Source organism: Pagrus pagrus (assembly GCF_965226575.1).
Source record: "Pagrus pagrus genome assembly, chromosome: 12".
Classification (NCBI taxonomy): Eukaryota; Metazoa; Chordata; class Actinopteri; order Spariformes; family Sparidae; genus Pagrus; species Pagrus pagrus.
The window spans coordinates 24,767,721-24,794,875 of NC_140196.1; the positions used below are offsets into that span (position 1 = coordinate 24,767,721).

Sequence of the window (27,155 nt, forward strand, 5' to 3'; positions counted from 1 at the left end):
GTTCAAGAATAAACCAGTGTTTTATTGACATAGATTATAACCAGCACTGAACTAAAAGATTTTTGCAATGATTCAGACGTGCGTATCCATGCAAGAAATTTGAAGGGTAGGGTCAGCCAAAGTACAAAGCAGCACGTTCAAAGACTTCATGTGAGGTTCCACTTCCAAAATTGAGTAATAGCTCAAAAACGGGACAGATAGGTAACACAATTTTCATCATAAACTGTCCAGGGTAAAAATATAAATATCTTTCTGAATTTTGAGCGAACCCTTCTTTTAACATGATATATGTTTTCACAACGCAGACAAGAGAGTCATTCAGTTTTGAAAAAGGATAAAACTACTTCAGAGATGATTAGCAGTTTTTTTCATGCTAACGTCAGCTAAAACACATTTAAATGTATTTATTTAGTTTATATATCTTGTGTAAATAAAATATATTTGTAGAAATAAAGTTAAAACAAGAAATTGTGGTTTAATAAGCTGTTAACGTAGATACTGAAGCTGTTTACTGACCTACAACATCTAGCCGAGTGGCTGCTAGCATTTATTTACTAGCATAATGTTGCAGCCTGTCCTTGTTCATAACTCTAACCCATTACTCTTGGATTTAAAGTTTAATTTGCTAGCTTAAAAGATACAGCATATAAATACAATATTTCTGAAGCTGTTAGAAGGTGTATCCTGTCATGTTTTCCCCTTCTTCCAGTCATGGCGCTAACGTTTATGCTACATCTTGCACCTAAGCTAACGCCGTAAAACACAGAGCGATAAAACTGCTCATTTACTGTAAATAAGACAGTAAACAAGCCTGTATTGTTCCATCAAAGAATAACATTAGTTCACATTTGAGTATTTATAAAGACAAATATTAGTAACAAATAAGAAAGAAAAAGCACAGCAACATTCGCTGACTCACAGATGTGGAAATCAAGGTCAGCTAGAATTGTTACGTGTCACATCGAATGTGAAGGTTATCAGAAGCCCAGCACGCCGTCACTGCCCTCTTGAGCAGCAGATAAGATGAGACAGAGAGAAGACGCTTTTGCTAACGCGATAGTCCCAGCTAATTACCGTCATAAAGCCGGAAGCCAGTCATTTAGAAACTCCTCCTGACCGCGGACACTGCCGCCTCAACGCTCCACATAAACACACCGCGTCCAAACGGCTGATGGAGTTAAGACTGATTTGTCGAGGGGGCTTACATGCGCACGCACACACACAAGAGCAAACTCATACAAACCCACAAAGACAGATAACAGAAGCTGTAATTACACAGTCGCTGTTCAGCCGAGGGTGAACAACACTGCGCTAAAGAGACAACGCCTTATTCCAAACACACACACACAGATCCAAGGATATGATGTTTTACCACTGCTACAGCTATAATTACAACCATAGAGGAGATGGCTAGTTAAGTGCAGATATGATGAGGGATGGACACCATCAAATGCACAAACATGTAATTGTATGAGTGCATAGATTAGGCCGTAGACACTTTGCAAGACGAAGGTCAAGAAGAATTATGACGTGTTGTGTCAATCCCTCAAGGTTATCGCAATATGTGTGTGCAATTGTGTGTGTTTGTGCGTGTGTGTGTGTGTAAAACCACTCAAGAAATCAAAGTGTTTTGCAGCAAACTGTGTCGATTTCCCTCTTCCCTTCTCTGTCCTTTCCCTTAAAGGCTCAATCTGATGTGTGTCTCTAGAGAGGCAGAGCTTTTCGTCTATTCAGTTTCCAGTATGTGTGTGTTTTTGTGTTGCGAGTTGCAAAAAGAGGGAACAGTAATTGGTAGGCAGGAGAAAACTCACTCCAGTTTCTTGGTTGGCTGGTCACTGCATGTATAATTCAGGTGAGGATTAAGAACAGGAGAGAGGGGCAGTGGAAAGTGTAAGTGATTTACTGCCGTAGCACTTCTGTTATTTTGTTTTACACTGCTTTCTATTAATTACAGCAGCACAGTGGCAACCTGGAAAATTAAAGGTTATGTTTTGAAATCTCAGAACAACATTTGAAATGTATCAGCCCTGTGTAATTAAACATGCGGGATGCTTATTGGAGATTATCTGTTTACAATCACCACCAACAATTTACATGACCCGTTATCATTTTTAAAAAATAAGAAATGGTGATATCTATGGAAGCCCTGAGAGGCAAGTGAGAAAATAACAATCCTTTTTTTACATATGAAAAAAACATACATATGCCCTCCTCCACCTCCATCCAGCCTACGACCAGATGTCAAAAATATAATATAAACCGGGCCTCAAAAACTACACCTTCATATGCAATTGAAATAAAAACACAATTCTGTTTACAGAAAAGCAAGTTTAATGCAATGTGTTCAATTAGCAACGCAGTTGTGTGTCAAAAATGCGTCTACAGAGCAAAACAGTAGACAGCCTCCAACAGTTTGTAACCGTAGCGTCAATCGTTTGCACGACCACCTGGTTACACCTGGAACGCCGACAACCAACACGAGTGCAAGGTTTAAATTCAGTTATTTATAAGGAAAAAACAATTTCAGATTAGACTGAGAAAATTCAGAAAGTTCAGGGTTTTTTTTTCTTACTTGCCTTTCAGGGCTCCCGTAAATATCTGTCATAATAGCAAAACAGTAAACAGTCAAGTGCTACTCAGGGCTAGATAAACCCGTTGGTAAGCCTCAGCTCAAAAGAACAGAACAAAGCCAGCAGGTAGCAAAGAAAGAAGAACACAATCAGACAAATCAGGAACTAGATGAAATAAGACAAAAGGCAAGCGTTTAAAAAAAAACCCTGGTGGAAAAGCTGATCACTCAAAAAGACAGACTTGAGTGTAAACTAAAAGAACTTGAGAAACAAGTGAAGGAACTTTGAAATCAGAAAAAACAAGCTGACTTTCCCAAAAAAGAAAAATCAGTTGACAATGGAAGAAATGGGATGGTTCCTATTTAACTGAAGAAGGCCACTTTGGAGCACTTGCCTTGAAGCATGCTGCCTTGAATCCTTAAGTTGCCTTTAAGAAAAGGGAACAGAGAGAGAGAATATATACACAACCTGGTCACATGTGCCCACGACAGCAGAGCACAGTGGACAGCGCCACATTAACATGACCAAGAAATACAGGCATTGGGCACCGTCACTCTGCCAACACTGACACTGATTTCTAGCTCAAGATTTCTGCTGATGTTGAGTTCCTGAATTTATCTTTACAAACTGCCACATCTGTAAGACTTTCCCTTTAATGTATAAGTTACAGAAAATCACTTTAGTGCATTTAAGGATTTAGATTCAAATTCAAATAAGCATGACTGGCATGAATATTAAGACAAAAAGAAAAAAAAAATCATCACAAGATAACAAATACACAAGGTGAAATAGTGTATATAAAATAGGGTTTGATTTGCTTTGTAAAAATAAAGCAGCAAAATAATTAAATGTACTCGATGTGTTATTCTCTGCCATGTTGATGTATATCAGACGTTTTTAATTGTTTTACTTGCAGTCAAGTTGAAGGCTGAAGTGTCCACTCATTGCCTTTTCACGATGAATTCCAATGTGTGTTCATTCACATTGACCAATAGGAGCATGTAGCGCTCTTTAACTGCAAACTGCACCTGTTCTTTCTCACGTAAGGCTTTTCCACAAGACAACCAGTATCACACGTGCCACTTTGAACACCTTTGTATGTTACCATTCATCCCAGAAGTGAAGAATTTATTACCCTTTAACTGCCTAATCTGACACTGTAACCATCCTAACAGACACACAGATATTATGTTGTCTGAACCCAGCATTAGTAAACACTTTCCTATTTAGACATCCATCAGACCCAGAGTAACATTAGCATTCATTTGGAAATGGCTACTGTAATGTTGATTCTCTGATCAGCTCACTTTAGCTGCTAAATGCCTCACCATGAACTGTGCACCATCGAGTTAACTTTGCCAGGCTTCAGTGCTGGGTAGGTGGTATACAGTGGGCTAATTATGATATAAAACATCTTTCCGCTGCAGCTGGGTTAGCTCAAGTATAAAAAACCTGAAGTATGTCTGAATCTATATTTGGATATTTTTATCAAGTGCTTTTTCTGATGTTTTTTCCAACGTCTGGGGCTTTACAACCCCTGAGGAATGGGACCTTGGTTTGGCGGCTTGTTTTTCCTGGTTGATAAGCAAGTGTAGATATGACTAATAACATTCATGTTTTTTTCATTCAGCAGTGACTGTGTTTCAATGAGCCAGCATGCATAATACCAGGGCCGTGAAGCTGAAGTAGCCAAATGTAATTCAGCCTTCATTTATTTTGCATTTCAGACTAGTTTCTTTTCCTACTGTGACATGTCAGAATGTCTTCCATGACAAAGGGTCATTGTACTAGTTTTAAAAACCTGTGGCTCACTTTCCAGACTGCTGTAAAGTACGTCAAGACTGCAGCTACTGTCTGTGCTGCTGTGTGTTTGATCAGGCTGCTCACTGAAAACTACTAAATATTTCAATGCTTTTTGCCCTGCAGTTGTCTTTGTGTCTGTCTCTCCTCCTGTCTACCTCCTCTGTTTTGCTCCTTCCTCTGCTTTGGTTTTCACCTCCCGTCTCCCTGCTGTCCTCTTCAGGTGTTTTGTGGAACCTGTCATCATGTGACGCCCTGAAGATGCCCATCATCCAGGATGCCCTGGCCGTGCTGACCAACGCTGTGATCATCCCCCACTCGGGCTGGGACACCTCCCCACACACACAGGAGGACCGCAAGCTGCACCTACACTCCTCCCAGGTCCTCCGCAACGCCACCGGCTGCCTCCGGTCAGTGTCACCGTCCGTGTCGCCAAGATTTTATTCTCTTCTTCTTATTTTTGTTTTTTCTTATTGCACGGCCTAAAGTATGTATACATTTTTAAACCACAAATTATTAGCTGCAACTGTTTCAGCAGATAAGTTACATAATCAGTCTCCTTGCAGATGTTTTGCTGTTCACGGTCTGTTATTACCGATGATAGTCAAGCAGAGAAACGAGTCGCTCTCAGTTCAAAACTGTCTGTTAATTTTAGATAGTACTCTGTGTTATTTTTACCGCTGTACACACAGAGAACTGACAGACTTAGCGGCATATAAGATGACTCACCATTTGGCTTTAGAGCTGTTGTGGCGTTTCATTTTCTCACTTGAGAGATGATGCGAGTCATACAGTACAGTCTGGAAGTAGTAGGGCTGTGACACATATTTTTTGCTGTTTTGGCTCGACTTAAAAAAGTTTTACATTTTTATATATTATCAGTGAAATACATACGTTACTTATTATATTCAAACATAAGCCAGGGTTAGGGCTAGCATCCTGTGGTCAATGTCCTCGACATGTTTGTTTTTTTTAGGCTGGAATTTAGATGTTTTTAATCCATGCGCTGACAATAAGCAATGTTATTAACTGTTTCTTTGTTTTTATCCTCTTATGAGGAATATTTGAAATATTCTCTTAAACAATTTCAATTATGGAAAATATGTTCCTCCATCTGACTAAACACTTCTCACTTACTGCCACCTACTTAAACCCCTTTCACACTGGACAAACATCCACCAACACCCGCTAACATGCAGCTTTTGTCGTCAGTAGTAAAGAGTAAAATCAGCATTCACCCACGAGTCAGATGGGTCTGCAGTAGTCACAGGTATACTAAGCTCCAGCAACTGTGATGGAGACGTCACACTCTAACACAATGCTATGACGCTCATTGAAGTCAAGGGCGTTGGCGTGTAAATACTTTTCTCTCAGCCTCCATTTGAGCAGCACTCAGTTGTTCAGTCACTTTTGAGTGAGAGAGACTGAAATAAAATATATAAAAAGTAACCACTGGACATTGTCGCTGGCTTCCATGCTGCTATCTACTGTTCCCTGTTTTGCAGCACGTTCCAGATAATTGAAAAGGAAGGGCAATCTCATCAACTGGCAGTGGGAAAGGAGTTAATTGCCTATTTTTAGTGGTTTGACCCGCATTACTTGCTTACTACTTACTTACTGCATTAATTGTTTTTATAGGTGGGGGTGGCACTACTAGCTGCAAACAAAAAGTTGACATATTGTCAATAATATAAAGTTATAAAGCTGATGGCAGCAAACATTTGCCGAGCTGATAGAGAGTAACATTCACTGGCCGCAGCTAAAATGCTCCATTCACAGGCTAGTGGCTTTAACTTTATCTGCTGTTTGGTGCCGGGCGGGTCGCACATAGTGGGTTTTGTCAGAACTTCCTCACTAAAAACTCTGGCTCGCTCCATCTGGAAATTGTGCTGATGAGTGCTGTGAGACTGGCTTGGAACAATTAAGTTGCGGGCCATAAAGTCAAAACAGTAAGCTGACAATTCTTTGTGTTACAGAGTGAACACGTTGTGACACTATCTCAACTGTATTATACTGAATTTCACACTCAGCACAAAATGTTATTGGCTTCTGATTAACTGCTTTAATACAGTAACAGTATAACCCACAAAAACACACGGAGGTGCCTCGTGCCTTCTTCTCTTAGACGTAAATGTGCCTATTATTAGCTTATTTGTGCTCGTTGTGGATATTAATTGACTTGGCTCATTCTAACTAATGATGAATACAGTGTAAAATACAATAGGATGTGAAGTAGGGATAATGAAGGCCTGTTCGATAGTGGTGGTGTCAGACTAACCTCAAAAACTAATACATCATCTGCCTTTTAAACAGCATAATTAAACATAGTGTTTGTGTGTGTGTGTGTGTGTGTGTGTGTGTGTGTGTGTGTGTGTGTGTGTGTGTGTGTGTGTGTGTGTGTGTGTGTGTGATGCTGAGACAGCAGTCCCTCTTAGCTCTCCGCTCTGTAAAATTCAATAATCATTCTCTGCGGCTCTGATAGCGATGTACAGAAGTATCAGCTTGTGTAATTCTATTTTCTAAATGCTTCCTTGTATCTCACCCCCAGGAATCCATCGTAATATTGTTTTGTCTCGTGACATCTGCCTTAAAGGTGCACAGACTCAACTTGTCTAGACTTCATTTCAGGGCTCCTGTGCTCTCTATCCTGTACAATTCTTATTGGTCTCTGGTGCTTTTTATATATATTTTTACTCCTACTTCTTTTTTACGTCCTTGTGCACACAACAGTCCTGTCTGTTCTTAGCCTTTATTTGTTCAGCTTCTGTCGCGCTCTATTCCTGTGTTAGTACACTGAGAGCAATGTAAAAACCATTAAGCAGTTAAACTCCTTGTATGTGTACACTTACCTCCTAAATCCTATAAATCTATCTTAAATATGATTTAGTATTTTATGTCCAGGAGGAATACAGTTTAATAAAGTTGTCTTCCATAATAAAAGCATCCCATTCAGGCTATTATCTACAATTATATACTGATTATTATTTTTAAAACCTCTTTATAATCACACAGTATTCAGATTATTTCAGGTACATTTTATCATTGAGTAACAAGATGACAATAACCACTGTAGTCTCAATGCATCACAAGTTTAAAATATTAGAACCATTAGATTATATACCACCATTATCACCCTGTTTAGTGTCTCTATTTATATATGATGATGATTTTAAAGTCTCTTCTCTTACGTGTTATTTATTAAGAGTTTATGACTCAGTATGTCAACTAATCTGCCTCTTCAGGATTGGTCAGACCACATTTGATTGATGGTGGACTGGCAACATAAACAAACAGAAAATTGTGTGTTCATGTCGGACCTCATTAGCCTGGTTCCAGACCTCTGAATCACCATCCGCAACCCAGAATTGACTCATGTCCTGTATATTTAAAGTTGCTACTATTTGGTTAGGTTTAAACAAAACAAAATATACCATTAAATAATGAAAGATATGTATGTAAATGAGTTCACTCAATCACCCGCCGCCCATAGCAAGAAGCTAGTTCAGAAGATGTTTTCGAAGCCTTTAAAAAACTAGATGTCATTAGATAATTCTACACATGAAATTTGTATTGGTGAGTTGCTTTCCAAACTCTGTAAGCATTCCTGGGACTGCATGATGAAATTTGTGCTCATAAATATTTCTAACAGAGACACGCCGGCTGTGTACCAGACATTTTTTGATGTGCTACGGGTTCCCTTCCATCAAACATTTCAGCATCAAAGGGAAAAAAAACACCTCTCGCAGACAGAATAATGACGACTTAGCCTGCAACATTCACAAACTGTATGTATATTTGTCTTTTTTTTACCCATCTGTTATTGCATGGAGCTGTCTCGCACCCGTCTTATTATCTCTGCAGATGCATACGTTGTACAGCGAAACAAAAAAAAAGTTTGCTTTAATTATGTGACAATCTGCTTTAACATCTGAGACAGGGACATTTCTAAATATTTCCTCTCAAGGATGTGGCAAAAGTGCAGCACAAGTGGAGCGAGAATAGAGCGGGACCGCTGCCACGACTACATTTGCGTCTCTGTCTGCAAGGTTGTCTGGCTTGCTGTTTGCGTGCGTGTGTGTGCATGCCGCTGGTTGTCTCTCCATCTAACTACATGTGTGAGGCATTAATCTCAGCCGCAATATGTCTCCTCACCTGCTCTCCGTGAAAATAAACGACACATTTTGGGTGCTAACAAAGGCTTTAGTCGCCACTAATACTGTACGTGTGTCTGGCTGTGAGCGTGTGTGTGTGTGTGTGTGTGTGTGTGTGTGTGTGTTGCAGGAGATGGCTTTGTGTGGATCAGCTCCCTAAACTCGGAGGGCTAATTCATCTTTCTCACGCCTCGTTAGGGAATGCTGGGAGTCTGATTAAAGATTGAATATTTCATGGCGGGTTTGGTATATCGCCGGCCACCTGCTCTCTCCCTCTCTCTCTCTCTCTCTCTCTCCATCTCCCATTATCCTCCTCACTTTCTCATTTTCTCCCTCTACCACTTTTCCCCTCAGCCGCTCTCTCCTCCCTCGCTCCGTCTCCATCTCGTTCTATTACTCCACTTCTTCTCTCTCCATCATATTAGCCCTCCCGTATCCCTTTCTTCTTCTTCTGTCTCGCCCCGTCTCTGCCTCGCTGTCTCACACTTTCACACACACACATTTTCTGCCTCTGCTTACTCACCGCTCGTTTCACTCCCTGTGTGTGCATACGCTGTCACGTCAGCTAACAGGAAGCGCTGAAACTTGTGCTGCAAGAGAGCCGAATGTGAAATAAGTGCATTGAATTTGCAGATGTGACACAAATTCTGCAGCAACTGATGCAGAGCAGGTTAAAACCAGTTTGGTGTTCAGCACACGCTGATCGGGAAGAGAAATCATTAATACCATCAAGACATTTTAAGGATTTAAATGCATCCATCACTCCACAAGCATTCAGTTTGCGATCTACTTACAGGGACTTGCCCTGCGATAGTGGCAGCTTAAATTACACTAAATTGCCCATTTCTCTCCCAGTTGCGCTAAACTAAAAAGATGCACCTGCAACATCGACCCTTGCAGTCATACATAGTAAGGCAACAGATGTTGTTTATCTGATCCATCCTCAGTACATGTGTTGAATGAGAACACTGTGGCCTGTGAGCTCCAGCCTTTCATCACCCAGTTGGTGCTCATTTAATCCAACATTTGTTTTAGAATACACACCACGATACACACTATGCAAAATATCACCTGACATGACATGGTGTCTCTTGTGGCTTTATTAACTGATCCAGAGGCCACCTTCATTATTTCAGTTTTGTGCTCACATTCTAAATGTCACGCTGAGACGTTCGTATCTTTGCTTGAAATGTTATTCCCGCAGGTGCACCGACACCTGGAATGTCTTGCCACTGTGTCCATTAGCTGGTGTGCTTAAGGAGAGCGATGAATTATCTGGAGTGGTAATTGTCGGGCTAGCTAGCTCTGAGTGAGGTGACTGCAGGATCCCAGTGCTGTTAGCTTGTTAAGCATAACCTATCCTGCATGTGTTTGACAGTAGAGAAGCTCCACTGTTTGGAGACAGGCTAGAGTAGAGCAAATAAAACCCTCTGTGTTAAACCAGTATCTCAAGGACACAGTGACTGAGGCTGCTGCGATCTGAGGACTATTGAGCTAGTTAGCCCTGAGATCTGGTAAAGAATATCTTGGCCTCTGAAGCAAGAGGATATTACTGTGCATATTCAGTGGGCCATATAACCAGGAAGTAAACCAGGCAGCCAGCTTATGCAGCAGGTGAGCAGTTCTCATTGGACTGAATGAGCGCCGTCATCTTGTTCACTATATATTGACTACAAGCAAGACACATGTTGTTGTTGTCAACCGTTGTTGAGCACCTGGCAGGATAAACCTTGTACACGGCCATGGGGCATAAAAAAAGACAATGTTTCCTTCTGTTCCACTCACTTTCTTTACAATATGTACAGTTCTCTTTCCTAGCACTCGTTACTATGGGATTGGCTGGCAACCCACAGCGTTTGCATGAGGTGCCATTGTGTACTTACATATGTAGAGGTGAAATTTGCTCCTTTTGTATGGTATGAAGAATTTAGACACAGTAATCATGTCATTAACAGCTAATTTCAAAGTGTACTTGAACTGGTTGAGTCACTCCACTAATTAGTCTTAAGAGCGGCAGAATGACGATGTGTTTTTATTGAAAATGGCTGGATGGAAACTCAATTCAAACACTCATGCAGAGGCATCCAGCAGAATCATGCTTTTGATTATAGACTTGGAGACAAAGAAACAATCTCCCCCTGCTGCTGCTAAAAGAGTGACATTTTTGTGAGTACAGTTTTGCTCACAGTAGCAGCACACTATGGATTAATCAAATTCTTGTTCCGTTTGAAAGCTCCCCCAGTAGACACATAACCTTTTTTACAGCAGTGTGATTTTTTTTTTCTCATTATTTAGATTCTTCACACTGAAAGATCTTAATGAGAGATAATCTGCAGCCCTGTTGCCTTGCAACGGGGAAACGCTTCAGTGGGATTAATTATGCCAAATTGACTGGGGTTAATTGATTTGAATCCATTAACAGGTGGTATCCAAAAGAAGAAGGAAAAGAGTATGTAAGAGTGCTTTAAAAGGACCAATTCAATCGGTTTTATTCAGACATTTATCTGTTTGCGTCCGTATGTTGCACGGTACAGACAGCAATCAGTACTATATACGTATGTGTGAGTGTGTGTGTGTGTGTGTGTGTGTGTGTGTGCACGCACAAGTATGTGTGTGTACTCAGGTAAGCCTGCATCACGGCTCAAGTTAAACAAAAAGCCAGCGGAGACTCAGACTAGAACACAGCAGCTTGTCAACACCTTGAAAAATTCAAGCAATTATTCGCCTGCATTATTAAAACATGAGGCTCTTGTAATTTAATCAAACTGAGACTCCACCGAGGGTCAGAATCAAACAAACAGTTGCATTACTAATTAAAGAAAGACGTGTTTGACCTGATTTCAGACATTCAAATTGGCATCATTTGTCTTTGGATCAGTGTGCCTGTCTGGAGTAAAGGCTGCTGACTTTCCTTAGTAAAAAGCAGGAAGTGCATGATAAAGCATGTATTAATCTTATAAATGTCATGTCTATGCATTACAGTTGTGTTTTTCAGCCCGTCTGATGGAACAGAAACCTCTATATTTTGATCGGTCCAGCTATCTACACAGCACACATTTCACTTCCACAACACATTTTTATGTTTCAAGTCTAGTTTCTTCCATTTCACACGTGTAACTACAGCAATAATATGCCAATACACAGTTGACCTACGCTCAGTGCGAGGTTGCCTCAAGCTGTCTAACCCGATACAGCATCCACAGTATATCTGTGACATATTTAGCATCACTGTTCTTTCATTTCTTAAAGCTTACTGACATCACTGGTGTTCTACAGTCCTAATAATAGTAAAAAGACAACTTCAGGCCGAATGAGTATTTAGGCATCAACACAGTTCACATAGGTACATTTATAATGATAATAATGTTTTTGTTGTTTTCTTGTTTGAGTAGACGTGTCATTTCACAGCTGTATAACGCCACACCCTGCACCTTTAAATCACAGATTTGATTCTTGCATGGTGAAGACTGTTATTAAGCGCCCGGGAAAACAAATGCAACTAATGGAGCTTTGGCAGCTCGGTGCCATTTCTCACTGACACTGAGGGCACACGCATCTCCTCGCCATCTTTAATAGTGTGACATTTAAAGGGCATTACACTCAGACTCTCTCTCCTCTCTGTCACACAGATATGCATACACATGCAGTGGCACATATCAATACCCTCATGTGCTGACACACAATTTTGGACCGTTCATTGATGAGGTTGTGTGTGTGCGTGTGCGTGTGCGTGTGCGTGTGTGTAACAGGAATGTGAGTTCTGCAGGCGAGGAGGCCCGGAGGAGGATGAGGGAGTGTGAGGGCCTGACAGATGCTTTGCTCTACGTCATCCAGACGGCTCTGGGGAGCAGCGAGATTGACAGCAAGGTAACTCTCACACACATGCAACCAACCTCCATGCACGCAAGCGCCCATAGCTGCACGCACACACAAAATCACCTGAATAAAAATGCATCAACATACACACAATGTATGTGTGTGTGTGTGCACGCATGTTCATGTGTATATCACTGTCCAAAAACTCACATATAACTCGTTTTTTTTATTTGCTTTATAAACCTGTTTCATGATGATTACCATCTCTTTAATATTTATAATTTACATACATTTACATGAGTATATGCAAATGTGTTTTATCTGTGTCTTTGCAGGCTGTATGTATACACTGCATATGTATATCAATTTGTATGAGTTGTTTGCCTGTGGTTTGTATGTTAACGCCCAAGGCTTGCAGGCCTCAAACTACACACTGTAAAAAATGAAAAAAGCTTGGTAAGTTGTGCTTGTTTTTAGACCTACAGCATTGAACATGTTTCTTGGTATTTATAGTCGAATATTCTTCCTGCAATGGCAGATATGAATCAACTCCTAAAAACATAATACTAAGCCTTATTTCAAGAAAATACCACTGTAAGACCATCATTAATAAATGGTGAATTTATGGTTAACACGTCATGAAACACATCACCGAACACGTCCAACATGTTAACACGTACTGAAACACGTCCAGTTGCCTACGATAGCACTTAGAACGACCTGGATGACTGAGAACCTTCATCAACAATTTATGGTTAATTAATTATTCATTTATTTTTTACCACTGTTAACAAACAATACAATGACTTATAAACCATGTATCAAGCAATCATAAAGGTTTATAAACATCACTGGCAACTGTATGATAGCCACCCTAATAATGTTAATAGATGAACTACACAGTATTTATTAACCATTTATAAAGGTTTCATTTATAAACATCATTTGCAACTTTACAGCAAACAAATAGCTTAATATGTTTTATAAAACATCTCATTGTTTGTTAACAGTGATTCAAGTTTAATTAACTTTAAATGTGTGTGTGTGTGTGTGTGTGTGTGTGTGTGTGTGTGTGTGTGTGTGTGTGTGTGTGTGTTTGTGTGTGTGTGAGAGAGAGAGAGAGAGACTGTGCATTTTTATGAGCCTCTGAGCAACCATGTGTAGCTGTCCATGAGCTTGCATATGTGCTACATGCATAGATGTATGTTTGATGTGTAAGGAGTGCCGAGCTGCGTTGTCAGTGTGTGCGTGCGTGCGTGCGTGTGTGTTTGTGTGTGTGTGTAGTGTAGTTGTAGTGTAGTGGAGATGTGAAGTTTTTAATCCTTAGAAATCCTTCACAAGATCAAAGTCTGAGACTGTTGACTGCATAGCCACTCACAACAATAGGATTAGTGTGTGTGTGTATGTGTGTGTGTGTGTGTGTGTGTGTGTGTGTGTGTGTGTGTGTGTGTGTTGTGTATGTGTGTGTGTGTATGTGTGTGTGTGTGTTTGTATATTGTACATTCTACAGTCAGCACTGCACATAACTTTTATGTATATGTGTTTGTGTGTGTGTGTGTGTGTGTGTGTGTCTGATTGCCATCTGTCCCTCCTTCATGTCTGTCTCTCTCCTCTCTCATCTCGCTGACTCTGTTCTTTCTTCCTTTCCTGATCCACCATCAGACCGTAGAGAACTGTGTGTGCATCCTGAGGAACTTGTCGTACCGTCTGGCTGCAGAGACGTCTCACAGCCAGCAGGGGGGGTCGGAGGAGCTGGACGGTCTGCTATGTGACACCGGCGGGAAGGACGCAGAGAGTTCTGGATGCTGGGGCAAGAAGAAGAAGAAAAAGAAGGGACACGACCAGGTGGGAAAACAGAAAGTTGGAAGAAGGGAGTCGTTTCATGTTTCTTCATTTCTTTCTTCTTCTGTTTTTTGTCTTTTTTCTCTCTCGGCCATCTTCTCTCCTTAAGTTCCTTCTTGATTTAGTCAAATACTTGTTGCTGGTGCTTGATGTGAGATAAAACGTGGTTGGCAGCCTCAGCTGAAGGTTCAGCGAGTTTCTTGTTTGGCCAGGGTGCTCACAAAGCACTGCAGATCCATGCAGTTAATGCCTCTAAGCAGTCTTCTGATGAATACCCAGACAAGCTAATGGACTGATCTTGGTCTCAGCTGAATGCTGTTGCCCTCTACTTGCTTATACAAAAAGAGGGTCAGGGCTTGTTTTTTCAGAAAAACAAAGAAAGCAGTGCTAACTTTGAAATTGGCCCAAGTCTTATGAGTAGAACACACACACACAAAGGCACTCAGAGTCAGCGTACGTTGTTAGCTACACCTAGCATCCTATCTGTGTGTTAAAGATACAATAAGTGGCATTTCTGCATTAAAATGTAAAAAAAAAGACTAGATCTTTCTTATACATTTGTTGAGTTGTGTACTTACATTATTTCAAAAGTTTCCAGCATTGTTCAAACTCAGAGACATCCATAGGTTTACTCAAAATAAACAGACCGATGTTTACGGTCCGGGAACAGAGTGAGTAAGTAAGTTGGTGAACATGACTAAACGTAACACGAATAAAACTTTAAAGAATTAAATCGTCAGTGAACATTTCCATCATGTTTATTTTCATTAGCTATGATGGTTGTTGAACAATGAAGACAACAACTCCCACGATCCCACACTTTGTTTCGATCGAGAGACCCCTAGTGGCAGAAATTGCAAACTGTATGATTTTAATATTTGTAGTGTAAAAAATTGGACTGCAAAAACATTCCAGTGTATCAACAAAGAAAACTTGCCATGTGTTCAATCTGAGTGCCCTTTAAAACCCTTTTATACACACAGTGTGAGTCAAAGAATGAAGAAGGATGTCGGTGAACATCTGTTTAGTTCACAACAAATCAGACCTTCCAGTCCTCGTGATATGATTTTATCATACAAACTGGATAAGAAAAAGACGCACATGAACAGATCTCTCAGGAAATGTACCACTTCATTGTGCGCCAGCATAGTGGAAAATAACTGCCCAGTCAAAGATCAGTATGCAAACTACTGGCTTGATGCTCAGCAGGCCATCATGCTCCAGGGCCTGTGAGAGACGTGCAGCCTCCTTTTTAACTTGAGTCTTTGAGTATGTGTGAACTGCTTTATCAAAGGAGACATCAACAGGCAGGATCATGGCAGCTAGATGCAGAGGTGGCAGATGGACAGTCTTTGTGGAACATGATTAACTGTCGCTCATATGCATTGTTAGTGCAATGTTAACCAGTGGCAGCCGGTCAATAGAGGGCGCTATTGACCGCCGACCCCTCTCCCCATATGAAGAAGAATCACATAGACTTCTCTTATGACCTATTTTTTAATGAGCAGTGTAAATATTATATGATTAGTGATTAAAATGTATAATCTGCAATAAAAATTTAGATTACAAATATTTTGTGTCGTCTAAAGTTAGTGACATATTTCTGGTCCAGGGTGCAAAAACCTTTCCTCATAGAGCAGTGTAGGGTTGATGTGTTTTGTAGGCTAACCCGGAAGTTCCCTGGTTCCCCCGACGAAAAGCCTCTGGATTCGGATTTTGAATTGTGGGATATGATTATTATACAAACTTTCATTCCATTGTACCTTGTAAAAGCTGGGGATCATGACAGAGGAAGACTCGGTCTTAGGCTGCAGTCACACATTCGCAAAATCAACATTCACCTCCTGTTCACTTCAATGCTACGCAAAAAAAAAAAAACTGCATCCGTGGCAAAGCAAATCCGCATCTTGAGTTAACCTTTGGTGAACTTTAACCGGCGGAGTCGCGGCCACAATCGATAGGAAAGACGTGTGTGTGCTTAACCACACAAACGGACTGCAAACCAGCAAACTGAGTTCTGTGTGTCCCACATCCTGCACTGCCCACATTTAGCCCCAGCGGGCCATTTTCATCTTCGCCTGCATTCGAGCATGTGTGGCCTCAGGCTGTTTTCAATCCTCGTCAAATATTCAATTTTCAAGCGTGGAAAAAAAAAAAATCTGCAGCTGCCACTGATGTTAACCAGTTACACGGGTGGTTGAGTCCTGTGTTTTCCGTGTCAGGAGTTTGATTGATTTCGACTTTGTTTACATTAATTATGCTGTTGTAGCTAACTTAATGTGGTAATCAGTTACTGCAGCAAATATGACATGAGCAATTTACTCAAGGGGACGTTTTGAATTTATGCTCTGATTGTTGACTTATCTTACAGTCTGCGTCCCTCCACTCTCCTTTATTTCTCCCTCTTTTACTGTTCCTCTTATTTCACAATGATATAATGTTGAGTCATATAGAGTTTTCATAGCCACATAAAAATCTACATTTACACACTGAATACATAATGCATGAAGACTTTGCCATCGGTTGTTTATTGCTGTGATTTTATTGGTCGGTATTCCCTGAGAGCTGTCCCCACCAGGATGATGAAATTAAACAATAAGGCATAATAAGAGCAGTACAGATAGCTGGCACATTACACACTCTCCCTACCATTAAATGTGTTCATTTGTATCGTTTTGTTATCCGTCTTGTGTCAGAGCAGGTGTCACTGTTGTTTTGTTTCCAAATGGAGGATTCTGTATTCCACTTTGTAATGCAGCGCTCTGCTGTTTCTAGTTCAGGAACATTGGCTCGGTTCATCCATGGTTCACACTATCTCTAGTCTCGGATGAATATTTATGAATGCACTGCAGCTTTCTTTGATATTCATGATGTTTGAGCCAGAGTTGTTTTCCAAGTCAACTACTGATAGTCACCTCCCACCTGGATTATTAGAGTCACGTTTTCAGAAAAAGGTACATGTATCAAGAGGAGCTTGATGATGTGATACAGATTTAATTATTTTTATTGCTATATCATCAACACATGCTACAAGGTTTTCACACAACAGGATCAGGAGATTATAGCTGTACCTACAGATTAAGCCGTGTTTGACTTCCCGTACACTGACTACCTCTGCTCGGAATCAAAAATACCAAGCCGATTTAGTATTTCTCTCTGGATTTCCAGGGTTTGTCCATCTGTTGCTGCCAACAGGCAGAGTTTCATCCTCCATTTAGTTAAAAAATTAGTGCTCTTGTAGTTGTAGAGTTGGCAGAAACCAAACGGCTGCCTTGGAGTAGGCTCTAGCCTCTTGTCATGCTAATAAGCAATCAGCATCACATTCTGGTGGAGTGGAAGACGTCTTTTACAACTTCTGGTGAAGCCGTTGGGATTGAAAACCCAACACTTCCGGTGGATCAGAGTGGGTGAATTGCTCATTAGCCCGCCATGCTTTTTTCCTCTTTCATTTCTAGAAAAGAGTGAAAAGGAGATTTTTAAAAAATGGTAGTGATGAGCCAGGGCTTTAACTTCCATTTGTCAAGCAAACCCTCAACGAACTTTTTGCGTACCCAAGCAGAACCAGGGAGATGAGGGATCTTAAAACTAACTCTGGGATCAGATTGGAAAGGGAAAAATCATAACCTCTCCATAATGATAATACGTAACCCTCCCCCTCTCTCCTCTATCTGTCTGTCTCCACTCCAGTGCAGCTGTGGGTGATTACCATGAAGTAGCGATTGGGGAGCTTGTTGAAGAGGGCAAAACTCTATCAACTGCGGGGTAATTAGAAGAGAGAATGAGGAGAGGAGAGGAGGAAAGGATATATCGGTGGAGAGGAGATATAAAGGGAGAGTCAGGCAAGCTGGGGCAAAGGGAGGAGGCTAGAAAATACAAAAGGATGAGGGAGGAGAGAGGGAAAGAGGAAGTAGTAGAAATTAAGGTCAACGACAAACAGGGAAGGCAGAAAACAAGATTTTATTTTCAATGCAATGTATTGGTAATATTACAGAGCCTTAACAGATGTCATGTGAGATTACATCATTGCAGATGGAAGTAGGAAGCATACAGGACATCCCATTTTTATAAATACATACAGTTGTACACCTAGAAGTCAGAATCAGATGGAGTCAACTGTAGATGTAGAGTACATGCAAGCAGACAAGGACTTCACTTTTTAGGCGCTCTCAATAGACCTATAGACAGTGCAAAGACCAAGATGCAGAGGAAGATCCATAGACGTACGGCAGTGCTAAAACTATAAAATAACATAAAGTAATAGCTTTTATGTTTAAAAAAAAATGCACATCTGTATGGACGGCCTCGACTGCCTGCTCACCCCAGTCCCATCACTCACACTTAGTTACTGTTGCTACACAAGTCATTCATACTCACACGTCACTCCAGTCTTGTGCCAAAGCGTGTAATAGACCCACCGATCCACCAGAGGATAGCGTGAGAGAGTCACGGCAATCACAAGACTTTCATCCAGGATACCTGGATTTGAGTCCTGTGTAAATCAAAGGTGATAGTGGCCAGGAAGTAGTTATTTTAAGAATGTGTTTTTTTCACAGGAAGGCAAGGCCAAATGCGACAGTGACACGGTAGACTCATTGGTCTGTTAAACATTCTGGTGTGACTGCACACGGTACATATGCAGCTTGAAGTGGCATATTAACCACTCATAATTCTAAGTGATTTTTGATTGATTTCAGTAAGCGGTAAACGAAAGCAGGCTTCTTATTTCTAAGCAGCGTCATTTTTTTTTAGTTAGCTAATTATGCTAACGTTACCTCCATGAGTAGATTGAAAATGCAGTCTCTGCCTCACTGGATGTTTCAAGCTGAAGAAGAACCTTGTTAAGGTGTATTCAATATGCATGTAATGATTACATGCACTATATCCTGCTAAAAGACTGACACTAAAGCTGCACAACTAATGCAGAAAGGTCAGGAGACATGGAAATAAAGAAACAGCATTATTGTTGTATTGGAGTGTGGAGTCAGTCCTGGTGATGTAAGAATAATAAAACAGAATGTCAATCAGACTTATTTTCGTTGAACATCACCCTGTTAAGCTGCTTAGCTTGTATACCTGAACAAGGAAGATTAGATTAAAGGGTTATTTGTATTTGCAAACAGAATGTTTGACTTCTTTTATCATACAAGAAGAAGCTTTTATGACGAGCAGTATATATAACATAATATGGCAAATGTATGCAGAATCATGTGTAAAAAAAGAATAATAGACAATTTTATATTATTTTTTGTTATTGACCAGCCTTAGTCTGCAGTCCTGGATGAATAGCAGGTACCACCTGTGTGCATATAACAACAAGTCCAATATCCAGTCCAGGGCTGCAACTCATGATTCCTTTTTTGGTGCAAATTAAAAAAAAAAATTCATAATGCACTGACTCAAATGTCAGTACCCGTAATCTGTTTAAATTATATTGCAATGTCACTGACAAATCTCCTGTATTCACAACCCAGTGCTTTCACACTCCTCATTGATGCACGTTTGTGTGTGTATTTTTCAAAATGCATCATCAATGCAGGAGGAAATGTCAGATTTCAATTACAGAGGAGATAGAAAAACAGAATGCACAAATAAATGAATGCCACCTTATTTATACACTGTTTATGAATAGTAAATCTCTCTCCCTCCTCTCCCTGTTCTCGCCTGAGGGGACCACGCTGGCACCCTACCACTGTCAAACCTCGCCTCACACAGAATCCCAAATGCTTTTCTATTCTGAATTATGTCTCATCCTCCGCAGTGGGACGGCGTCGGCCCATTTCCAGACTTGGCGGAGCCCCCGAAAGGCATCCAGATGTTATGGCACCCTACCATCGTCAAGCCCTACCTCACACTGCTGTCTGAGTGCTCCAATCCAGACACCCTGGAGGGAGCAGCTGGGGCTCTGCAGAACCTAGCTGCTGGCAGCTGGAAGGTAAGGACCCAGAGCTGCGCCTGTGATACTAAAGGGCATCTGCACAAGTGTATTGAAATTCCAGTGAGTGTCAAAAAGTGTTCTGAAAGGGAGAGATCTCAGCACACGGCAAAATAACAACCCTCACATCCCCCAATATTCTGTCGTTTTGTGCTGTGGGATAGTAAACGTTATTCGCTGGCCTTTCAAAGTTTCCTCATGCATGAGTCGACCATTTGATACACATCTCTCTGAAATCAACACTTTATGACATGGCATCAAGATCAAGCCAGGATGAATGCAATAAAAGATAATACATCTTATTAATATCTTTTAGGCGACATAATGATGAATTACACCATTATGACTGCTTCATATTTGAAATGTTTATTTGTTGTTTTGCAGCCTCGATGTTTTTTTAACTGCCTGTCATTAACTTGATAGACGGCACTCTGGTTTAGACAGGCAGCATGTTTGGGCAAACGCAAACAACAATCCTGCATTTGAAAGAATGACTTAATACTACAGTGAATACACTATCATCAATACGACATGTTTTTACTCCATTTGCTTGGGAGGTCCACAAAATATGTCCAAAAGCTTTAAAAACACCAAACTAGTGGACCTTATGTTGAGAATTTCAAGAGTGGACGAATGAAGTTTGAATCTGTGAAATTAAAGTATCCAAAAATGGTTTTTTTTAGCCAATTGAGCATCATGCCTCTAATTGGCAATGTCTGTCTGTCAATCAGTCCAACACCTTGGTCTTGACTGAAAGATCTCAATATTGGATGCATTGCCATGAAATGTTGTACGGTCATGTTCCCCAAGAGGATGCATCGCAATGATTTGGTGATCCTAAAACAATTCTCAAGTCAGCTTTCTCACTGTGAAACATCTACCCGATGGAATGGCACAAAATTTGTTCCAAATATCACCAGTGACACAATCGCATAACACCCACATTGCCTGTATTGGAAAACAGTTATCCATAATATGGTACTCAGTCCACCTCCAACCCTCTCTCCTACCCAGTGGTCAGTATATATCCGGGCTGCAGTGCGTAAGGAGAAGGGCCTGCCCATCCTCGTGGAGTTGCTGAGGATAGACAACGACAGGGTGGTTTGTGCTGTGGCCACCGCGCTGAGAAACATGGCTCTGGACATCAGGAACAAGGAGCTCATTGGTGAGTTGTTCATTGAAGCAAACAGAGATACATACAACACACACACACACACACACACACACAGAAGTTGGCACAAAAAATAGTTTGTAGCGCTAACTTTAATCAAGAGTTTCATTCGAGTGTTGTTTTCTTTTATACTAGTGGAGTAATGTGGTTCATTCTGCCTTAATTGAAGATAATGGCACTGAAAACAAGTGCAGTTGTATTGACCCACTTACAGAATTAGTCACTTGCTTTAATAATTGATATAATGCTTGTTTAAGTAGAACTGTTTAGCAGTAATTATTTAAAAAGGAGCTGTTTAAATGGCATTTGTGTAGGAGGTTGTTGCCGTCAGGGCCGGCTGACTGGCAGTGGGTTTGTGGATGTGTCCAATAAAAAAAGAGATGAATGTCTTTGTAATATTTGTCGGTTGATATTCAGATTTCCTTCTTTAAGCAGATAGTAGTGTCGCTGTGACTGATCGTTTGATGCTTGATTTTCCTTCGGACACGGAGCGATGTCTGTAACAAACTCTGATTTTCTGCTGGTCTCCATAGCAACAACCTCATGCCTCCTTCCAATCACTCCGTCTGATACTTGAGTCTTGGAGCTAAGCTGTGTCTGTGTATGTGTGTGCTAGCTTATCATGGGAACCATTCATGTGTGCAGTGTATGTAGGTTGTCATGTGAGTCTTATATCAGCCTGCCAAGAGGCGTCCACGTATATTTTGATAGGACACATCGTCCTGTCCTCACTTGCGTTGTGTTAACATGATGAAACTGCTTTGGAGACGTGATACATTGTGCTGTTGGGTCCTCAGATATATCAATACTGTGTGACAGGTCCTCTGTGAGCCAGCTGTAGTTTTATTGCAGCGATGGTACAAACTTGACTGAGAGCTTCAGTCTGTTTGTACTGATATTACTGCCAATACTGCAAATGTACGGCAAGAGCCAAGTTAAGTTGTTTACATGTTCAATCATGTTTGATAACTTACTGTAATAAGAAAGTCAGTGAATTACTTTGTTTTGTTGCGTGGAATTGTTTTTCAGTGAGCAGGCAGTCGAGGACATCCATACAAACATAATAGCTATTACTTGATGTTATTTTATAGTTTTAGCACTGCTGTACGTCTGTGTATCTCCCTCTGCATTTTGGTGTTTGCACTGCCTATAGGTCTATTGAGAGCTCCTAAAAAAGTGAAGTCCTTGTCTGCTTGCATGTTCTCTGCATCTACAGTTCTGATTCTGACTTCTAGGTGTACAACTGTATGTATTTATGAAAATGAGATGTCCTGTCTGCTTCCTTTGTTGAGACAGTTTCACTCATGTTGTGTTTTAACATGGTAGATGTTGTTATCATCTTTAATATATGATCTTCAGGGCTCCAGCTTTTCACATTGGCTACACTGGTGCGCCTAGAATTTTCATGCACCAGCAGATAATTTAGGTGCACTCAATAATACATTTTGATTTACTTTCTTAACACATTATGTGAATGATTATTAACAAGTCATTAGGTCACATGCAGCAAGAAGTTGTGTTAACCTCAATTGTTTAAACTGCTAAACTTCAGGTGCGACCAATGGAAATACTTAGTCGCAATTGACAGATTTCTGGGCGCGTGTGCAACCAAAGTAGTCACGCCCTGGAGCCGCGTTCTTATATATTATTCAAAAGAATACGGAGTATATATACTTTATGCATCAGTGGGATTTTGAAAGCAGGAAAACACATAAAATAAGTGAACTGTCGGTGAGTCATGACATGCCCCCACCACCCCAGGGTGATGACCCAATCAGAATGAGGGGCAGAGGGCAGAGTGGACACGATTGCCTGACAGCAGTACTGGAGTGTCATGGGAAATATAGTCAGTTGATGTTAGATTACGTGGCCAAGTCAGCATCATTGTCTGACAGCCACCCAGCCAGGCTGTAGTTTCTCAGGTGTAGCAAAGTTTTTGTAGCTTTTATATGGTTTAAAAGGAAAAGAGCAGAGACCACAGTCGACTTTGTACAAACTAACATCATTGTACAAAAATGATGGATTAAAGCAGAAAACAAACTACTTAAAGAAGCAGTAAAAGTAATCGTATATCGCACATTGACAACTTTTTCCACTAATGGGTGAAGTTACGAGAAAAAAAGGAAAAAAAACTGTGCTAAAAACTAAAAACATACCAGTACAAAAGCTCCAATTTTCTTTCTTTCATTCCTACTTCTGCCTTGTGTCCTCCTTTCCACCTTCAACCTACATTATTCCACCTCACTCCCGCCCACTCTGTCACTCTCACCCACAGGTAAATACGCCATGAGGGACCTGGTGCACCGTTTGCCCGGAGGCAGCAACAACAACAACAGCAGCGGCGGGGGAGGTGGAGGCGGCACCACCAGCAGCTTGGTGGGGAAGACCATGTCGGACGACACCATCACAGCTATCTGCTGCGCGCTGCATGAGGTCATCACCAAGAACATGGAGAACACCAAGGCCCTGAGGGACGCCGGCGGCATCGAGAAGCTCATCGGCATCGCTCGCAGCAAAGGAGACAAGTAAGCCGAATGGGAAGTTGTTGTCAGGTAGAAGAGGGTTCTAAGTGCTGTATCGTAGGCAGCCAGACGTGTTTCAGTTTCTTGAAGACATTTAATATAGTAATATTATTAAATACGTAAAGTAGGTTAAGCTTAGCTTATTCATACCACCAGAGTCAAGGAGCTGAGAGAGCAGCTACTGAGATATAGCCTGTTAAGCTAGTTACCTTTAGCTGCCGTTTAGCTAGGTTTTTTCTTTGTCACGATTTGTCAGCATTTATTTCACTTAATTCTGTGATACAACTAAGTGCACCAGGATATTTTTCATGTACAGATAACAGAGAGGAAAAATACAATAAGTAGGCTACATTTAAATTCAGCTTTAGCAAATGCTATTCTTAGCTACATCAATAGCTAGCTTTCACATGACCTAGCTCTCTCTTGTTTTACCTTTTTAATTGCCTGTTAGCGCTGTTTTGTGGGATGCTTTCTATATATAAAACAGATGTCAAATAGTCAGAGTCAGGTTATCACTATCTGTGACCAAATATGGTGTTATTTCCTTTGTACAAATTTGCTTCTAACTTTTACATAAAAAAAAGTTTTAATCTTTTTTGTCAATGTTCTGTGAATAATTAAGGACTACAACTCATTTTTGTTATGATTCAAAGTATAAACCATTAGAATAATTTGTAGATTTGTATCCAGAGGGCATTAATCGGTAGATAAACTAATAACTCCTTCTAAAAATTGCTTTCACCTCATACCACATTCCCTGCAAGTCCCCTGCTTTGCCTCGCTGAAAGCGTGTGTGAAATGCAATCCCAGAATCCAAAACAATAACATTTACCCAAATGACTTGAAGAAATAAAGTTTAATTTCCGAGACACTGATAAGGCCATATGGGCCAATTAAACCCACAGCCATTAGTCAACTGAGTCAAACCCCAGAGGAAGCAAAATGAAATATTGGCCAATCAATCAATCAACCAAGCAATTATGCAACTTGGTAATTCAAGTGCCATATTTGAGGAGATGAAGACATTTTCATTCTGCCTCTTTGGTCATTTCTTCCTCGGGCGCCTGAAGCGAGGAGATGCTTTACATACGAGTCTGTTTCTTTATTATTTTGCATTGTGATCATTGTATAGCTCCCACTAGCACAAAACAAAGACAGTCGAGCTTTATACTGTATGTGTTTTTTCTCTCTGCTGAATTCCCAGACATAGTCCTAAAGTGGTAAAGGCCGCATCTCAAGTCCTGAACAGTATGTGGCAGTACAGAGACCTCCGCAGCCTCTACAAAAAGGTAAAGCCTGCATGGCTGCATGTGCTCTGGCTGTATTAACACTGGAAAATGTCAGTAATGTAGGAGTTTAAGAAGCTTTCACTGACTTATGTCTAACATGGTCTCATGTCTTCTTGTTTTCTTCTTTCCTGTCATTTCCGTTGCCCTTCTTCTTCTCTTCTGTAGGATGGCTATTCCCAGTATCATTTTGTCGGCTCTTCCTCCACGATAGAGCGGGACAGACAGCGACCTTATTCTTCCTCTCGTACTCCGTCCATCTCTCCCGTACGAACCTCACCCAACAATCGATCAGGTGAGTGTGACCCCCCCCTCCTGTCATTCGTCAGTACAGTCCGGTCAAACAAACACAAGTCCAATACAGCTGAAGTCTGTTTTAACCTTCATACTACAGTGAATACGGACAAATTATTCTGCTGTCAGGTAAAATCCTTGCACCATACCCCCAAAAAAGTTCTCGCCCTTGCACAGTTGAAATTGGGGTTTGACTGCCACGGGCTTCCCAAGGACTAGGCTTTCTTTCTAGGCTCTTTGAATTACCAAACATATGCCAAAAAGTCACTGTTTTCTCCATGAGCTTAATTCTTGGCTGGGTCTAAATGCTTCTCAAAATGAATGTGGATCAATAACAATGTCCAGCTGAGCCAGAGATAACAATCATAATAGACTATTATCTATTATAGAATATATCCGTGAATACATGGACGTATATTTGTGGGGTGGGATTAAAATGTTTCACTGTTCAATAAACCTCACTAAACTGCCTTTTCACCTTAAGCACCTGTTAGGAGGGCTTGTTCCTCACGATGCTTGTGCAATAATCGGCTCCTGGTGTTCAAGAGGTGGTGGTATTGGTGACGGAGAACAGCAATGAGTTGAAAAATGATAAAAGAAGCTTTTTTTAAAACTTACTTGCTGCTGAATTCTTTGTTAACGGAGAAATATGTAAGAAACTAAAGAAAGAAAATGAACTGACATTATCAACACAAGGTGAATAAACAATAATGTTGTCATTATGTCAAAGACATCTACAGTGTGTACTGTGTTGCTGGAGATGCCGCCTGTTCTCCACTAACTATTTCTGTGTCTTACTAATGATAGATGATAATGAAGTGAAACATTTATCACACTGAATTTCAGAAACATGGCGCACAGTTAGCCTCTCTGGGCATGTTTTGTGCTAATGTAGCGTTCACGTTAATGGGCCAGCATTCAGTTCAGACTTGTGCTGTGGTGGAAGTTCTACAGAAATGTTACTTTAAAACCATCATCAGATGTGAGGAGAGAACAGCAGCTGATTATTCAGCAGAAGGGCCGGGGGCAGTAACTTATACAGTTTTGATATTGTTTATAACAATTCATCAAAGGGATGTACGATGCCTGGAGAGGGGTGTTTTCAGGGTACCAGATATGTATACTTACTATTTGTCTTGCATACACATGGCAGTGAGTCAGAGCCCCCATTATTTCTTTTCCATTTGACATTGCAAAAGCAATCCACAACAAATGCACAATTAGTGGATTAGTATTGCCCTCACGTACACTACGGGCACATCCTTCACTGACTGCTCAGGAAAAAGACACTTTTAACTGAAAAATAGCAGCTCCAGTTGTTACTAAAGTTTAGGCTAAACAATACAGGTTAATGAAATACATGCAGCTAGAAGTGTTTCTATTTTTATAATCAGTACAAATACAGTGTTGTACAGGGTGTTGAACCAAATGCAGATAAAGACAACTAATTAGAAGAAAGTAGTGTCAGATATATTACCAGACAATTTGCATGGTTTCCATCATATTTCATATCACTGAGTGACTTTAAGGAGAGTTAAACCAATTTGAAAATGAAAAAAGGTGTCGTGGGAGCACCTACACTTTGAAAACAAACCTCGAACTGGATTTATGAAGCTGTCAACACACAGTGGCAAAACGATAAACACCTTGGTTTGTAATTGCAATTTTTTTATTTTGTTTCTCAGTTTATAATTGTGCCAGCAGATGGTCCGTCAAGCCATTTCTTTAAATTCACGTCTGTGGAATTTTTCACATACAAAAGAAAGCGTTT

General features: G+C 40.7%; 1 protein-coding gene across 7 annotated transcripts in view; it reads left to right on the forward strand.

The window, feature by feature from the left end:
- ctnnd2b (catenin (cadherin-associated protein), delta 2b) overlaps window positions 1-27,155 on the forward strand; it is a 183,561-nt gene that overhangs the window by 148,759 nt on the left and 7,647 nt on the right. For 4 of the 7 annotated variants that reach the window (XM_084369513.1, XM_084369515.1, XM_084369517.1 and 1 more), the window contains 8 exons: window positions 4,594-4,780; window positions 12,271-12,388; window positions 14,000-14,182; window positions 19,938-20,111; window positions 21,126-21,276; window positions 23,558-23,807; window positions 25,000-25,093; window positions 25,259-25,385. In XM_084369513.1, the coding sequence (XP_084225639.1) occupies window positions 4,594-4,780; window positions 12,271-12,388; window positions 14,000-14,182; window positions 19,938-20,111; window positions 21,126-21,276; window positions 23,558-23,807; window positions 25,000-25,093; window positions 25,259-25,385 (1,284 nt within the window). The remainder of the gene's footprint in view (window positions 1-4,593; window positions 4,781-12,270; window positions 12,389-13,999; window positions 14,183-19,937; window positions 20,112-21,125; window positions 21,277-23,557; window positions 23,808-24,999; window positions 25,094-25,258; window positions 25,386-27,155) is intronic. The other 3 variants (XM_084369514.1, XM_084369516.1, XM_084369518.1) reach the window with 1 other exon arrangement.